General features: G+C 37.5%; 1 protein-coding gene and 1 non-coding gene across 2 annotated transcripts in view; one reads left to right on the forward strand and one right to left on the reverse strand.

Moving 5' to 3' along the window:
• CPQ (carboxypeptidase Q) overlaps nt 1-17,242 on the forward strand; it is a 634,822-nt gene extending 617,580 nt beyond the window's left edge. Inside the window, exon 8 of the mRNA XM_074200426.1 lies at nt 16,777-17,242. Coding sequence (XP_074056527.1) covers nt 16,777-16,937 — 161 coding nt within the window. The 3' untranslated portion in view covers nt 16,938-17,242. The remainder of the gene's footprint in view (nt 1-16,776) is intronic.
• Nucleotides 17,243-17,730: 488 nt separating this feature from the next.
• LOC141503842 (U6atac minor spliceosomal RNA) lies at nt 17,731-17,858 on the reverse strand. The gene has a single exon (XR_012473142.1). It is a non-coding gene; the product is annotated as a U6atac minor spliceosomal RNA (small nuclear RNA).
• Between the last annotated feature and the right edge of the window lie 684 nt (nt 17,859-18,542).

Below are 18,542 nucleotides of genomic sequence, written 5' to 3' on the forward strand. Positions count from 1 at the left end.
CAAATACTTACTAGCTGGATAATCCTGGGCAAGTTACTTAACCATTGTCTGCAAAATGAGAATAATAATAATAATAATAATAATAATAATAATAATAATAATAATAATAATAATAGTACCTTCCTCCCAAGGTTATTAGGAGGATTAAATAAGATAATGCTTGTAACTTGCATAGCACAGAGGTTGGTGTTAAGCAAGTGATTAATAAATGTTTGTTTCTTAAAATTATTTTCCTCGAAGAACTATTTTTACTATTTAACTGCTCTAAGATGATTTTTTCCCCTTTATATAAGCTTAAATTTGGGATTAAAATATGGATCCCTCCATCCTTCTGGCTAGTCAACAGGATCACAACTTGAGAGTTTTCCTTGATTCTTCCCTGGCCCTAAACTACATAATCCAGTGACCACCAAGCCTTGTCAATACTGCTTCTATATATATCATCTTTCACATCTCTCTCCTTATCTACACTCACAGTGCCTCTATCATAGTTCAGACTTTTATCACCTTTGACCTGGATGATTTTACAAGAAGTTCCTAAATCATCTCCAATCTTTCCCTTCTCCACTCCAGCTTCCCCTAGCCTAGCTCTCAAATTGATATTCCTAAAACACAAATCTGGCTATCACCAACCCCACTGAAAAATCTTCAATGTTTTTCTGTTTTACCTAGGATGAAATACAAATTCCTTAGCCAGGCATCTAAAGCCTTCTACATTATGGTTCCCATATTCCTTTCTGATCATAATTCCTACTGTTCTCTTTCCTACCCTCTCTCAACCTGCCAGCTTTTCCCTATACATGATATTTCATCTTCTAATCCACTCATTTTCTCTAGTACGTCACAAAGTCTGAAATGTTCTCCCTTTTCCGACTTCTCCCTAAAATTCCTGCCTTCCTTCAAATCATAGCTCAGGCCTCATACTATGAGATATTTTACTCAATTTTCCCTAGTCACCAGATATTATTTCTCCCTCCATCTTGAAATTATGGTACATTATGCTGTATATGTTTGTGTAAATTTGTTCCACAAATACATTTTATTATATATGTGTGTATTGTATGTATGTGAAATTGTATGAATATACTTATATATTAATGTGTGCTGTGTATGCACATAGTATGCATATACCTGTATAATGTGTATACATATGCACACAAACATACTATATGTAACATATTTGTGTATACATACTGTGTACATACATACTTACTTGTCCCTGTGTGTTCTGAGTGTGTTATATATACAAATATATATGTATGTTCATATGTGTGTATGTATGTATTTGCATTTGTGCTTGTAATTCCTCATAAAACATATGCTTCTTGAGAACAGGAACTGTCTCATATTTATCTTTGCATCCCTAGTACTTCAATAATGTCTGATACATGCCAAGTGTTTAATAAATGCCTATTGAATTAAATAGAAAAAAACTTTATTTCTTTGGAGTGGTGGGAATAGTTATTGTTTTGTCATCACATAGATTGCCTTGAAGATCCTAGAAGACCAATCTGTTTTCTCATTGGTAGAGTGTTTGAGTTCATCCAGATCACCTTCTTATATTTTATAGATGAGGAAACTTGAGACTTATAGAAATTTCGTGAAGCCAGGAGCAGATATAATTAGCTGAGCAAGAGTTAAGTGTTCATTCCCCAGGTCTTTATTAATAATGCCATTAGCTCTAGCAACAACATGGGGCAGTTTAGAATTCTGGATTTGCACTCAAGTCAGGAAGATTCATCTTCCTGAGTTCAAATCGAGCCTTAGACACTAGCTTTGTGATCCTGATCAAGTCACTTAACCCTATTTGTCTCAGTTTCCTCATCTAGAAAATGAACTGGAGAAAGAAATAGCAAATTCTTCCCATATATTTGCCAAGAAAATTGTAAATAGGGTTGGTTATAAAGAACTGGACATGGCTGAAATGAATGAACAACAACAAAAAAAACTGAATTTAAATCCAGACTTTGCTACTTATTATGTTGTAATCTTGTGCAAGTCATTTATCCTGTTCCAGCCTCAGTTTCTTCATTTGTTGAATGATGAGGTTGGATGAGATGACCTAGATGGCCCAATACAGCTCAACTTTTGGAATCCTTAGAGATTATCTATTTATCCCTCTCCTTTTTCAAAATGAGGAAAATGAGACCTTTGGACAGGTGGGGCACAATTAATTAAATTGCCTGAGATTCCCCACCTAGTTTGTGGCTAAGCCAACATTAGAATCTCATTCTCTTGGGTCCACTGTTCTTTCTAAGACATAATCCAGTTTCTGTAGCAAAAACTTTACACTCCAAGCTAAACATGGGTTGCTGTATAATAAACAAACTTTAAATGAATTGCCGGGTGCCAGAATCCTTTCATGGGACATAGCCAGCTAATGGATTTTGCTTTTAGTGAAATGTGTTTCAAACACTGAAAAACATTCATTTCACAGATCTGTTCTTTCAGACTTGTTTTCCTTTGTTTGGGAATTCATGGAGCTTACATTTTTAACAAGTTGATTCTCTTGCTGAATATAATTTTTAAGATATTTTGTTAGTTTCCATGTAGGTTTTATTTGAGTGTCTAAAATCTGTATCCTTTTAACAGCTATTCAAGCAAAAATCACCTATTTTATTTCAGCTTCCAAGATGGGGAAATCACTAGGTGACCAGTTAAAAGGAAAAGTTTTAGGGTGGCTAGGTGGTGTGGTGAATAGAGCACCAGCCCTGGAGTCAGGAGTCAGTAAGTTCAAATCTGGCCTCAGACACTTAATAATTACCTAGCTGTGTGGCCTTGGGCAAGCCACTTAACCCCATTACCTTGCAAAAAAAATGGAAAAGCTTTTTTATAAATAAACCTGAAGGCTTCAGGAAAAATATTACCTGAGATCTCCATCATGTTGACTGTTGTCAACATCCAAATTTACAATTTCCTATTAGTATCAAGATAGATGCCATGTTACCTCTCCCCATATTAGATCCTTCCTTGGAATCTGGTTTGGAGGAAAGTTCAAGTAGTTGTTCTGTCAAGTCAAGTGGCTTGGATATATCCCTGAAATCCCTAAGCTTCAGTTGAGAAAGGAACCCTTTGAGTTCATCCAGACCACCTTCTTTTATTTTATAGATGAGGAAACTTGAGACTTATAGAAATTAAATGACTTAGCCAGGATCACATAGAATTAGCTGAGCAAGAGCTAAGTGTTCATTCCCCAGGTCTTTGGACTATGTAATAATAATAATAATGCCATTAACAAATCATATCATATTCCTGAGAAGTAGTCACATCATTATTTTAAATCAATTTTTAATGGAGTCTGACAATCAAGAAACCTGTTGAAAAGAAGGAGAAATCAAGTTAATGCTTAAATAGTAAAGAATTTTCTGAATTTAGGAGGATTTTTGTAGCTTGCAGGCAACTTCAGTTTTCTTTGTCCTGTTACTGTTTAATTATAAGCTAAAGAAGTTAAACTTTTAAAGAAGTTGGTTTCTTGGTGGAGCCAAGATGGCGACAGGAGAAGAGCCTCTCTTTGGTGCTCTCTCTCTCAAAACTTATAAAATAAGGACTCTAATTAAATTTTCTAGAGACAGAACCCACAGAGGGATGCAGTGAGGCAATTCTCCAACCCAAGGTAACCTGGAAAATAGTGGAAAGGCTCCGCTCCACAGGGTTAGGGGGCAGCCCACCTGAGTGAAGGAACTTCAGCCTCTCAGAGGCAGCTACAGGGTGCCTGGGAGCTGCTGCTCATGGCAACGGGGGCAGTTTCCTGACCTATACCCAGGGGAGCACCAGGCACAATTTGGAAAAGCAGTGGGGGACCTCTGCCAGAGCAAGCAAGTGAAACCCAGCCCTTGGGGCACTCAGCAAGCAGGGTGGTCATGGCAGCCCAGATCCAGGAAATGGAAGCAGGAGGAGCCAGTAAGCAGGAGCCCCCAGGCAACTGAGCCTTGAGTGCTCAGCTTACCAAAGGGAGGGGAGTGGAGAGAGACTTCCGAGATTTGTCCTCTATCCCTGGAACAGGACTCTGGGGCTCTTACCACATTCAGATCCTGATCACAGTCTAGGGCCCCCAGAGAACAGCAGGGCCCCCCCCCCACCTCAGCCCCGTGGCAGAGGGTGCACTTGTGGTCATTCATAGACCAGGAGGGAAGACAGAGTCTCACACACTGAGATCTTTGTGGGGTGGTATCCCGATGATACTCAAAAGTTCAGGAAGGGGGTGGCTAGGTGGCATAGTGGATAAAGCACCGGCCCTGGAGTCAGGAGTACCTGGGTTCAAATCCAGGCTCAGACACTTAATAATTGCCTAGCTGTATGGCCTTGGGCAATCCACTTAACCCCATTTGCCTTGCAAAAACCTAAAAAAAAAAAGTTCAGGAAGCACCCCAAGACCAGGCACAGGCTGGGAAAAATGAGTAAACAGAGAAAAAAGAGGAACACCATTGAGAAATATGTTGTCTATGATCCCAAGAAGGATCAAAATACTCAGTCTGAAGATGAGGAAGTACAAGCTCCTGCATCTAAAGACTGCAAGAAAAATGGAAATTGGGCTCAGGCTATGACAAAACTCAAAAAAGATTTTGAAAATCAAGTGAGGGAGATAGAAGAAAAATTGGGAAAAGAAATGAGAGAGATGCAAGAAAAACATGAAAAAGAAATCAGCTTCTTAGTCAAAGAAATCCAAAAAAATACTGAAGAAAATAATATGTTAAAAACCAGCATAGAGCAAATGGATAAAACAGTTCAAAAAGTTATTGAGAAGAATGCTTTAAAAAGCAGAATTGGACAGATGGAAAAAGAGATAAGAAAGCTCTCTGAAGAAAACAAATCCTTCAGATCTAGAATGGAGCTGAAGGAAGCTGCTGACTTTATGAGAAGTCAAGATACAATACTTCAAAATAATGAAAAATTAGAAGATGTGAAACATCTCATTGAAAAAACAACTGATATGGAAAACAGATTTAGGAAAGATGATTTAAAAATTATTGGGATACCTGAAAGTCATGATCAGGAAAAGAGCCTTGACATCATTTTTAAAGAATTCCTACAGGAAAATTGTCCAGATATCATAGAAGCAGAGGCAAAATAGGAATTGAGAGAATCCACTGATCTCCCCTGGAAAGAGATCCAAAAAAACCCTCAGGAATATTATAGCCAAGTTCCAGAACTCCCAAGTCAAAGAGAAAATATTACAAGCAGTCAGAAGGACACAATTCAAATATCATGTAGCTGCAGTCAGGATCATACAGGACCAAGCAGTAGCTACATTAAAGCCTTGTAGGGCTTGGAATATAATATTCCAGAAGACAAAAGAGCTCTGAATGCAACCGAGAATCAACTACACAGCAAAACTGAACATCCTCAGGGGCGGCTAGGTGGAGTAGTGGATAAAGCACCGGCCCTGGAGTCAGGAGTACCTGGGTTCAAATCTGGTCTCAGACACTTAACAATTACCTAGCCGTGTGGCCTTGGGCAAGCCACTTAACCCCGTTTGTCTTGCAAAAAAAAAAAAAAACTAAAAAACAAAACAAAACTGAACATCCTCTTCCAGGGGAAAAAGATGGACTTTCAATGAACCAGGGGAATTTCAAATGTTCCTATTAAAATGGCCAGAGCTGAACAGAAGGTTTGATCTTCAAATATAGGACTCAGGTGAAGCATAGAGAGTAGAGGAGAAGGTTAAAATATGAGGGACTTAATGATGATGAACTGTATGTATTCCTGCATAGAAAAATGATATTGATAATACTCATAAGAAACTTTTCTTTTAATAGAGAAGGTAGAAGGAGCTTTTATAGATGAAGCACAGGAGAAAGCTGAATTTGAAGATATAATATATTGCAAAAGATGGAGTCAATGGCTAAAAGGGAAATGTAATGGGAGTAAGAGAAAGGAGAGGTGATATAGGCTAAGTTATTTCATATAATAATTTTTTTATTACAATGAGCTATTGCAATGATATGGAAGGGGGGGGAAGGCGAGGGGGAATGAAGGAACCTTCTCTCTCATCAGAGGTGGCTCAGAGAGGAAACAGCATATGTACTCAATGGTGTATAGACATCTAAAGTAAGAAGGAGAAAAGGAGGAACAGGGGGAAGGGGAGGATGTGAGTGATGGATGAGAGGGTGGACCGTGGGAGAGAGTGGTCAGATATAACACATTTTCTCTTTTACTTCTTGCAAGGTGCTAGGATTGGATGGCCTGTCCAGGACCACAGGGTTGGGTGGTTGCTGGGCCTTAGGGGTGGTATGTAAGCTCAGCCCCAGGGTCAGTGATCAGTCTGCTGTGCCACTCAGCTACCTTACAGCACATTTAAGGAGAGGGACAGAGTGAAAGGAGAGAAAAAAACATAGTATATGGTAGTGGGGAAGTATGAATGGAGGGAGTTGCAATCAGCAACAGCAACAGTGGAAAAATATGGAAGTAGCTTTTGTGATGGACTTATCCTAAAGAATGTGATCCACCCATGACAGAGCTGGTAGTGTTGGAACACAGTCTGAAGCACAATTATTATTATTATTATTATTATTATTGTTTGGGGGGTACAGGGAAAATGGGACTGGGTAGCTTGCCCAGGGCTGCATAGCTGGGTGGTTGTGGGGTGTCTGAGGCCAGATTTGGGTCCGGGTGCTCTGGGCTCCAACGCTGGTGCTCTGTCCACTGTGCCACCTAGCTGCCCCTATTATTATTATTGTTGTTGTTGTTATTATATATTATATATTATTATATTATTATATGTATGATAATATTATTATATTATATTATTATATATTTAATTAGATATATTATATATGATGATGATGATGATTATATACTAATACTGTCATTTTATTTTATTTTATTTTGGTTTTTGTGGGGCAGTGGGATTGGGGTGGCTTGCCCAGGATCACACAGCTGGGTGATTGTTGGGTGTCCGGGGCTGGATTTGGGCTCGGGTGCTCTTTCCACCACACCACCTAGCTACCCTTATTATTATTATTGTTTTTAATTTTAATTTAAATATTTTTCTTTACTTTATTGCTCATGGGGGTCTATATTTGGGGAAGGTGTATTATGTTTACTCTTAAACAAGAATATTTTAGTAATGTATAAAAAACAGCATTTGTACAAAATAAAAATATAAAGAAAATTATGGGTAGAAACTACTATTGTATATAGTTGCAAAACAAATAAAATATTAATTAAAAATGAAAAAAGAAGAAGTTGGTTTCATATCTTAGATGTGGTGACCGTTCAATGGAGTTTGGGTAGAGTAAGAATGTAATTTCTTTGGTCTAGGAAATTCCCATATGAGAAAGATCCTTCTTCCAAAGCAGATCAATACTTTCTCTGTAACTTAGAATATCAGAGGGTTTCTCAGAACCCTGAAAAGGTTTTCTGTTTGCTTTTCTTTCAAGGGTGACAAAATATTTATACTATGACAAATACTACTTTTCATCACTCCACAATTTATTTTTCTTTCTTTTGGTTTTTACAAGGCAATGGGATTGCCAAGGTCATAAAACTAGGTAATTATTAAATGTCTGAGGCCACATTTGAACTCAGGTCCTCCTGATTGCAGGACTGGTGCTCTGAACCACCTAGTGTATTTTTTAAAAATGACATCTTCATACCTGTTACATGTTGTCCAAAAGTTTTACATATTTACCAGAAATTACTTTACATGTTTTTCATACCGCAGTCATTTTTGTTGCAGAATGTATACACCCATGGCAATGAAGCAGCACCAAAATAGATAAAATGCTGACTTCAAATCAGGAAGACTCATCTATCTGAGTTCAAATCCAACCTCAGACATTAGTGTACTAGAGATCCTAGGCAAGTCACTTAATCTTGTTTGCCTCAGTTTTCTTAACCACAAAATGAGCTGGAGAAGGAAATGACAAACAACTGTCTTTGCCAAGAAAACCCCAAATGGGATCATGGAGAGTCATACATGACTTAAAAAATGACTTAACAAGAACAAATACTCTAGAATTGTATAATATTTATGGTAACAAATATTCTTAATAAACCATGGGCTTCTTGAGAGGAAGGATCATGCTAACAAAAGAGAATCACAGTCTCCCAAACTAGTGCAGTCTAGTTTGGGCTAGCTCTGATTTCTGGGGTATTTTTTCTTAGGATCAAACCTACATTTGCCTTTTTCTCATCTTCTAACCCTAAATCATATAGTCTTCCCCTCTTGTCCCAAACAAAATCCATGTCACTGACTTCCACATAAGTCTCTTTTAGATATTTATAGACAGTATCTAGCCTCTACACAGCCTTTCCTTCTCCAAATATCTGGGACTCTATCCATTGTACCACATTGCTTGCTTGCAGAAACTATGCTGTCCTCTTAAGAGAAACACCATTTGTTTCAGTGCCCAGAGAGTCTTCCCTTACCTCAGTATTTCCACCAGTTTCCTAATATGAATATCAGACTTACTGATCATTAGTTTCCGAAATATCCTCACAGGTTCTTTCTAGCAGCAGCAACAACGATAATATAGTATTGTAAAATTTTTAAAGCACTTTACATTCATGATCATTCTTATTCTTTACAGAAATCCTCTAAGATAGACACAGTTATAATTCCATTCTAGAGAGAAGGAAACTAGTTGTGAAAGATACACGACTTGTCCAGGGTCACACAATACTACCTGAATTTGAGCACATGTTCCTGATTGCAAGCCCAGTCTTTCTTTTACTACCCAGACTGACAGATGTACATAGCCCCTCCAGTACTTTGGCTATTCAACAACAACCAATATATTTTGACAAACAATTCAATCATTTGATCCTTGAGTTGTTTTCAAATAATTACGTGATCCTGGTGTTTCAGTGATTTACCTATATTTGTTTTGAAAGTGATGGACAGAGCATTAACAGCTTTTTGAGCTTATACTTCTGACTTATCTGCTTTCTTTGCTTCTGCCTGTCACCAGAATGTATATATGTGTGTGTGTGTGTGTGTGTGCATGTGTGTATACACACATATATAGATATTGAGATATATAATATATATATATATATGTAAGAGATGGCAGAAATGGGGAATAAAGGAAAAGGGTGTAAGGACAGGGCAAGAAGCTAAGAGAGAGGAAGAAGAACAAAAGAGAAGAATTCTGAGTTCTAATGCTGCCTCAAATATTTAACTATCTATGTGACCCTGGACACAGGGTCTGGACTCTTGGACTCAATTTATTCATTTCTAAAATGATGATAATAATAACATTTACTTCCCAGGATTGTTGTAATGATTGAATAAAATTCTCATATTTTCTGTCTTTGTCTATCTCTGTCTCTCTGTATCTGTCTCTCCTTCTCTCTCTCTCTCTCTCTCTCTCTCTCTCTCTCTCTCTCTCTCTCTCTCTCTCTCGCTCTCTCTCTCTCCCTCCAAACCTTAAAGGGCTATACAAGACTATTGCTGAACTATTAAAGGTAAATACAGTAGAGTCTCATGAGCTCCTGGTTGTAGAAATAAATATCCAAAGAGTACCTATTAGATCTGAAGGTAACCCTCTACTGAGAAGCACAATGGGGGATGTGACATAGAGATTATTAAACTGAAGCCCATAGAGCTTGAGACTTGTCCAAGTATATAATGAGTAAGTAACAGATGTGAATTGTGCAGTCTTTGATTCCAAATCCAGTAAGTCAGAATGCTATATCATGCATTAATATCAGACATATGTTATTTTAGAAACAAATCGTAATTCTTTTCTTGGACAGTTGTGATCCATGTTTCTTTTCTTTCTTTCTTTTTTCTTATAGGGACAGTGGTTTCCTGGTGTGAGTTCAGAAATGCCATGTGCAAATTGTTTTCTCAGGTGGGGGGCTCTTGGTTGGGAAGCTATTAATTAGTTGTTTCTAAGTCTCAGCCTCCATGAGACAGAGCACAGGCATCATAAAAGTGCCTTCTCTGAAAAGGGAAATTAAACATCTGCAAATTCCATCAATTGATTTTCTAATTGTTTTGACAACAAAGTTTTCTCACTTGATAAAGTTGCTGAAAGAAACAGTAATTTTTAATTACATTTTAAATGTATTTTTAGTATTTTGTGAATTCTAGGGAGAGTAAGTTTTCTTTGGAGGACTAAATTAAGGACATAACAGTGTTCTATAAGCCCATAATTATTATGATTAAGAGAATTTCTGTTATACATTCCATGCAATTAAATTATGTCCCCAGACTGATAAAGATCTGTTTAGAAAAGAGAAATGGATTTTCTACAGCTGTAAGTGCATCTTAATGCAGTCTTTTTAGAAGTTAATGCATGCACCAAAATAGCGGGTTTGTATTTTTAACTTTCAAAAGCTTTCAAATATCTTTTCAGAAACTTCTATAAAGTTAATCACTCAGTTTGCTTACACAGAAATCAGTTAATTACATCAAAAGGGATTGAGATATCAAGAGGGAATCATAGGATTTTACAGGTAGAAAGGACCTGGGAGTTCATGTAGTCTAACCTCCATTTTAGAGTTTGAAAACCTAACATTTTACAGAAAAAGGAACTGAGACTTGAGGAGGGCAAGTAGTTTATTTGACCAACAAGTTAATGTTAAAGGCAAGATTAGAATCCAACTCTTCTGCTTCGAAGCTCAAAGTTTTTTCTGCAATACTTCATTTGCTCATTGATCTTTTCAGGAATTAGCAAATATTTGGAATTAATCTGAAATCTAATAACCTGGCCATAATATCTCACTGGAATCTTTTGTGAACAAAACCAATAGCAATGGACATTGTATTTTTTGACAACGAATGAATTAAAAAAGTTACCACTCAGTTATACTGTCAGAAAATGTTACCTCTGATAAAAAAGGATCAAGAGAGAAAGATTTTAACTTCTCAAGAAGATCCAGAAGGAACTTTTTTCCGATATCCACCTACCCCCTCAAGTTTTGGTACCCTCCCACACTTCCCAAAAAATTTACCTTGGATAAATTTTATGTACATGTTACCTCCCCAAATAGAATATAAGCCCAGGCAGGAATTATTTTACTTTTTGCTTTGTATCCCCCACAAATGGCACATAATAGACTTTTAATAAATGTTGATTAATTGAACAATTGAAAAAAAATCCAAAACCTAGGGTCAAGGAATTCTCATACACAATAGATTTCATGGATTAACTCTTCCTTTCCACTATAACAGAAAAACTTCAAGTTGTTTATTTGGATTTATAGATTCTGTATAATATTTTATCCATAAAATTATAGACATCTTCTACCAGTTCTTCTCTTTCTCCTCCCTTCTTTGTATGTTGTTTCCTCCTATTAGAAGGTAAATCCCTTGAGAGTAGAAACCATTTTGTTTTATTGGTTATTCCCAGAACTTATATAATGCCTGTCATAAGTAAATATTTAATAAATTTTCTGTCTTTTTATCTATCTGTCCACATATCTGTCTATTTGCTTGCCTAGAGAGATAGCTAGACATATGAATATATACACATACACATATATCTACATACATGCTTATATACATATGTCTCTGTCCCATTCAGTGGTTCTGTCCCAGATCTCTGAGATGTAGAGGATACAAAAATTTAACACATGTAGTCTTACATGTGTAGCTTCTATATTGACTAATGTCCCTTCATTTAGCTGAATTTTATCTTTCTTATATCTTATATTCTTTGCATATCATGAATTACAAAGTTGATTTGAGGACCATCTGCGCTGCTTGCCCTGCTGACTAGTGCTTGCATGTCTCTCATATGGGGACCAGCTTATCTAAGTTCAGAGAGGCTTACCATCAGAAGTATGGCCACCAGGTGATGAGTTTCTTTTCTAAAAAACATCCCAAAAACCAACACAATAAATTTAGGGAATGCACCAAGACTGTAATCTGCATCATTGGAGGGAATCCCTCTACCACTGAAATCAAAGGTTCCTTGAAATAGTCAGATTTATGATCTGCTGTCCTTATTGTTTAGCATTTGTTAAATACTGATCATTTGTTCTGTGATATACAGAACAATCCACTATCCCCCCATCACCACCACATCAAATAGTATTCCTCTGGTGCCATGACTCAACTCCTAAAGGAAATGAGCTATCCATAACCTCAGAGTAAACTTAGAAATAAAAACTACTCAGAATACAGAGATCATGATGAAGAAACATATGCTGATAGAGTTAGTATAATTTATAGCTGGAAGAGGAGATTGACCTTCACATCAAAATCATTCCCTCCATGTCACTATTTCAGAAACACATTTCATGGTTCTCTGCTTAGAGTTCACCTCCCTGTCAAAATGTGTTATGATTTGTATCCCCTGAAGTACTTGACATTACCTCTAACCTCTTACTCTGCAATCTCAGATACTCTAAGAAATGGAAATATTGATTCTTCCTCTTTACTAGTCTTCAAGAACAGTAAACAGTGAGGATGAAATGTCTTCTTTAAAATTTTAAAGAAAAATATTTTAAGAGAATTAATCTTAGTTCATAGATGAATAATTAAGCTATGCTGATTGCTCTGTATCTAGGGTCATCTCCAGTTGCCTTCATTCATATCTGGTCACTGTACTCAGATGGTTCTAGAGGAGAAAGTAAGGCATGGCACTCCCTCACTCAAGTTCAAGTCATGTGCTTGTCATGGCATCACGTCCCTGATGTTGTGGTCTTCTTCAAAAATGAAGGACAAACATTATAGGGGGCAGCTAGGTGGCACAGTGGATAGAGTGCCAGCTCTGGAGTCAGGAGAACCTGAGTTCAAATCTCAGACACTATTTAATAATCACCTAGCTGTGTGACCTTGGGCAAGTCACTTAACTCCATTGCCTTAAATAAATAAAAAAAATTTAAAAGAATAACAATGCTGTGAATTTTAGGGCTCGTGCTCGTAAGGCCTAATGCTTTGCTTTTTCTATTCAGTCATTTAGTTTTATCAGTAGTTTCTAAGATCTCAGAAGAAGTGAAAAGGTATACATCTTTTTATAATACACATACATAGTCATGAGATTGCTACACAATAGGTCAGCCTTCTTCATTCTGGGAGATGAAAGATATGAATAAATAAAGGAATGAATGAACATTTAAGTACTTACTATGTGTGAGGCTCTTTGCTAAACTTTGGAGATACAAATACAAAGGTTTTCATTCTAATAGGAGGGCACACATAAAAGTATATAACCAGGGATAGGTATTTTAATCTAAAAAGTCCCAAGGTTGATATATAGAACCTTAGGACAGTTGATTAAGATGACCTTTCCCCAAAGAATGTTAATGTTGATTTGATTATAAAGGAAGTTCAAAATGAGAAGCTCTGAGTTCTATTAAATTTAGCAAGCATTGATTAAAAAGCTGCTGGGAGACAATATTCTAGGTGCTAGAGATATAAAAATGAAAAATGGCAGTAGTCCTTCCCTTTGAGGAACTTAGAATACGATAGATAAGAAATGCACACAAATTGCTATTATACTAAACATAAAGGCAAGGAAAAGGTCAACACAAATAACTCAACAAATTTGAGGAGTTGGAGAAATGACTGATGACTGGGGGATTTGAGCATAGTCAATGATACTGAAGAGATGAAATACAGGTAGACAGAGGGCTGTCCCTTTTTCTCAAGAAGGGAATTGTACGCCCTTCATTCTAGTTTCCTCTCATTGCCAGACTTTTCAGTAATCTGTAAGAAATGTGAAGTGGTCAGATTTACAAGCCCCTCAAGCCATTTTGTTTTTAAGGACCTTCTGTTTCAACTTGGAAACCATCTTTCAGTCAAAAAGCCTGGTTGCTCTTTCTCTGCATATGACTGAGAGAAAGCATATGATAAGAAATTCCAGTGCTCTCAGAAACAAATTCACTTTAATTTGATTGTTTAACTGGAGTTAAATTATATAAGGCAGGGAATTTGGCTAATACAGACTCAGTTCTCAAGTTATTGGGTCCCACCCCTGTCCAGTCCCTCCCAAAAACACTCTTTAGAAATTCCTTCCCTCTAATTGGTCAGTGACCCCCCCCACTACTGGGCTCAAAATGAATTTAAATAGCAATTTTTCCTAGTTTGACCAGAAATCCTGAGGGTCTTCCTCTCCCACATTCTCCCAGGTCATTCTTTGTTTCACTTCTTTCTTACCTAGCCTAATCACTGAGTGTTATAGTGGATAGAGCACGGGTGCTGGAATCAGGAAAACCCTCAGCTCAAACCTGAGCTCAAATCCAGCCTCAGATACCTATGCTAGCTGTCACTAGTCACTAGTCACCAGTAAGTCACTAGTGACTAGTAAATGAATAGTAGTCACTAAATCCTGATTGCCTCCTATTCAGGGCTATCTCCAGTCATCATGATTTATATCTGGTCATTGGACCCGGATGCTTCCAAAAGAGAAAGTGAGGCTGGTGACTTAGCACAGCACCCCTCACTTCAATCCAATTCACTTACGTCCCTGATATTTGAGAAAGAAAGAACAACAATAATTATACAAGCTTCTGAATGTTTTTAACCTTAAATTATTTCCCATCCCAATATTATTGTCGTTATTCACAAGTAAGAGAAATGACATTATGTTCTTTGTATCTGCGTGTGTATCCTTGTACGCATCTTTCTATCTATTATAGCACAGTCTCTTAATGTTTCGTAAATTGAAAAAAGCAGAAGAGGAAAACCAATCAATCAATCAACAAGGCACTAAGTTAAGATCTGGCAATGGGAACACAGTAGTGATTTCCCTCAGAGATGTTGCTCTACATTTGTGGAGCATCTGTCTACATGTAAGCTCCTTGAGGGCAAGGACTGTTTTGGTAATGTGAGTATATCTACAGTGTCCAGTATAGTTTTTGCACTTTGGGGAGGGTCAGAGAGGGATTAGGAAGGTGACTTGATTTGGGACTTTGTGTTTGATGGTGTAATGGAACTCATACCCTTAGAAATTTGCACCCCTATCCCCCTGTGATGTATAACCTTAAATTGCCAGGGGCTCTGAGAATCAAGTGGTGAGGTTTACATTGTCAGTGTATATATATAATGGTTGTACTTGACCCCACTACCCAACAAGCATAATACTCTATTCACTATTCCAACTGTGTCCTACATTTTCATATAGTAATAAATGTGGATTTAAGCACTTTTATTGATGCACATTACTTCAGTTAATCCTCACAATGACATCAGAAGTGGGCAGAAGCATTATTTTCTCCATCTTCCAGATGAAGAACCCAAGGGTCATAGTGACTAAAAGAACTCACTCAAGGCATTGTGTGCCAGAGTGGAACTAAAATTTCCTTCCTTCTGAGATTGCCTTCTCTTTACAGTCTACCTGTCTTATTTGCATGCAGTCCCCCCATTAAAATATAAACTTCTTGGAGGTAGAAAATGTTTTTGTCCTTCTTTGTGTTCTCAACCATAGTAAGCTTTTAATAAATGGTTCTTGATTTGATTTACTGATTCAAGCCTACTAATTTCATTCACAGCGACTTTTTCACAATATCATGCTGTAAGTGGTGCAATTCTTCCCTTTCCTAGCTACTGAACTAAAAATACCCTTTGCAGATTTAGAAATAAAAGAAGACAATGCCTCTAAATCCAAGTGAGGACTTACTTTCAGCTTAATGTATAGTTATTCCTTGCACATAGTGATTTTTCCCCCATCATGGTTTTGCTATATTGCAAACACTAACAGGTGACACAGAAGAAATTTAGAAACTCAGGAATGCATAAAATTATATGTATAGGATTATATAATATCAACATATTTTATATTTTAATACCATATTATTACCATTATTACCATATTATACCATTAATACCAATTCAGACTTCTTATCTTACATGAAGGAAAGGTCAATTTTTTTAAGGCAATGGGGTTAAGTGACTTGTCCAAGGTCACATGGCTAGGAAAGTATTAAGTGACTGAGGCTGGATTTGAACTCAGGTACTCCTGACTCCAGGGCCAGTGTTCTATCCACTGTGCCACCTAGCTTCCCTCTTGGGTCAAAAAATTTTAAGTGAATTTCCCAATCCCTGAGACACCATGCTCCTGACCCCTATTTTATGGGGGGGGGGGAATAACTATACTTTCTCTGTGCTTATAGACAAGCACCTGAACAGTTAATTGCCAGTGTTTCATGACTGAGTGATTTTTTTTCTATACTTTTCTTTACCTCATTGGTTTATAATGGTTTGTAACAACTGGACTTTGAACTGAACTTGAATGAATGAAAGGGAAAAACTTATTAATGAAGAATAGATTTTTGATGGTGCTTCCAATTGTAGAGGATGCAAAAGAAGGAAACAAGAGGACTGATGAACTTGGTCTAGAGGTTGTAGGCTATTCATGGTTTGCTTTCCTAATTCCAAGCTGGATAGCCAGCTCTGGGTGAAGACTTGATAGGAATTTGTATCTCTTCCTACAGCTACCCTCCAAGTATGTTCTAGGTCCAGAAGGACATGTGAGTCAGGATTGGAGTAGAGAGTTACTCCTTGACATCTATTAACAATGTTTATGGGATCATAGATCTGAAGCTGGAAGGGAACAAAGGAGTCATCTAGTCCAGCCCCCTGAAAGGAGTCCATAGACTTCATTAGATTGCTAGAGAGTTTCACAACACACACACACACACACACACACACACACACACACACACACACACACACAAACACAAAACTAACCCCTGACCAAAGCTAGAGTTGTAGTGGGAAGGGAGAGGCAAACTAGAGGTGAGGTGTAAGAAGATTCTTCTGCCACATCCAGGAAAAGGTATTGCTGTTCTCTCTCCCATGTTCAAAGAGGAGGATTTTATTCAAGTCTTCATGCAAAGGTAATCAGACTCCACTAAGAATTCCTCTTTTTTTCTCCCCAGGTGCCAGTCTACTGGATGACCTAAAAAAGTATTTCTCTTTTCACCACTCCCATGGAGATACCATGACAGCACTGGATCCCATACAGATGAATTACTCGGCTGCCGTTTGGGCTGTTGTCTCCTATGTCATTGCTGACCTGGAGGAGATGTTGCCCAGATAATCAAAAAAATAAGTAGGAAGATACATTCTTTCCAGAATCCAGTATTCTAGAGTGACAAGAGGCCAGTTTTCTGCCTAAAAGATTGATTTGATTTTTGTTCCTTGACTTCAAAGAACACTTTTTTTTACATTTTAGAGGAATGCTTCTCAACTCTTTCCTAATTCTCCCATTTTAGTAGCAAAACTAAATTCTTTTATTGCCAGAATTTTATTGTTGTTCAAGTATAAGAATTTCTTACTGTTATAAGGAAAATTATTTCCTTGTTGAGAGTAAATACTTGAATAAATCTATTCCATTTGCAAAAAAAATAAATGCATTGTGTATTTGTTCAAGGAGATTCTGTTTTGAGTTTTAGGATTAGATGAGGAAGGAAGGAGGACACAACACCATTTTGCTACTATTGAATGTACTCTAATTGCAAGAACACATTCAAGACATGCTTACCTTCCAAAAAAATCAGATTTGATTAAGAGAGAGGCAACTCTTCCTTTCTTACTTCCAAGAAATTAAAACTAGAGTCCACTATTTGAAATAACTCCTGAGAATCTCAGTATAGCAACAAATCAATCAATCAATTAATTAACAAGTCTTTATTATGAAACTATTATGTCCCAGACACTGTGTTAGATACTAAATTGTAAGTAAAGAATGACACAATGCCCTACTCACAATGAATAGTGCAGAAAAGAGTCAAAGAATTACAGAACTTCAAGAATTTTAAGAGATCCCTTAGGTGCCTGAACAAAAATCTTTTCTTCAATCTCCCCAAAAATTGGTCATCCAACTTTTGCTTACACACCTCTAGGTAGATGCCACAGAGTGGGTGGCAATACCTTAACCATATGTTTGCTGCAACAACTACTAAGACTTCTTCCATCCTTATCAAGGGGAGTACTAACTTTCTCTCCTTTCATACGACATAAATTCTGCCTCAGACACTTATTCACTGTGTGACCTTGGGCAAGTCACTTAAGCCTTATGTCTGGCATCCAGAGCCATCTCCAGTCATCCTGATTGAGACTACTCTAGAGGAGAGAGTGAGGCTGGTGACTTAGTACAGTTCCCCGCCCCACCCCCGATTCATTTGCTTGTCATGGCATCACCTACCTGATATCATGATCTTTGAGAACAAAGGACAAACATCATATATACCTCTGATGTCAGGGGCCTTCCTCCCTCTGGAAGCAACACATTCTACCTTGGGCTAGTTTCAATTATAATGTTGTCGTGCAACTCAATTGAGAGAATATTTGTATAGCATGCAACACGATGCCTAAAATGCTCATTTCATTCCTTGATATGAATTCTGATGCTGTCTTAATTTTCCCCTCCTTGTTCCTCCCTCCACTCCCTTCAGCCCCCAAATAGAACAAAGCTAATCCCACCACACAGTTGCCAAAGTTCTGCAGCATAATTCTGACCTCCTCCTCAACAAACTCTTGCTTCTAGGATCAATTACAGACTCTCCTTTATTTGGCTTTTAAAGTCCTTCACAATCCAAATCCAGGCTAATTGCACACTAATCTCCTTCATGTACTCTGTGTTCCAAGCAAAATGGCCTTTGTGCTGTTCTTCCATATGATTCTGTGCCTCTGGTTAGACTGT

This window comes from Macrotis lagotis, chromosome X (genome assembly GCF_037893015.1).
Source record: "Macrotis lagotis isolate mMagLag1 chromosome X, bilby.v1.9.chrom.fasta, whole genome shotgun sequence".
Taxonomy (NCBI): domain Eukaryota; kingdom Metazoa; phylum Chordata; class Mammalia; order Peramelemorphia; family Peramelidae; genus Macrotis; species Macrotis lagotis.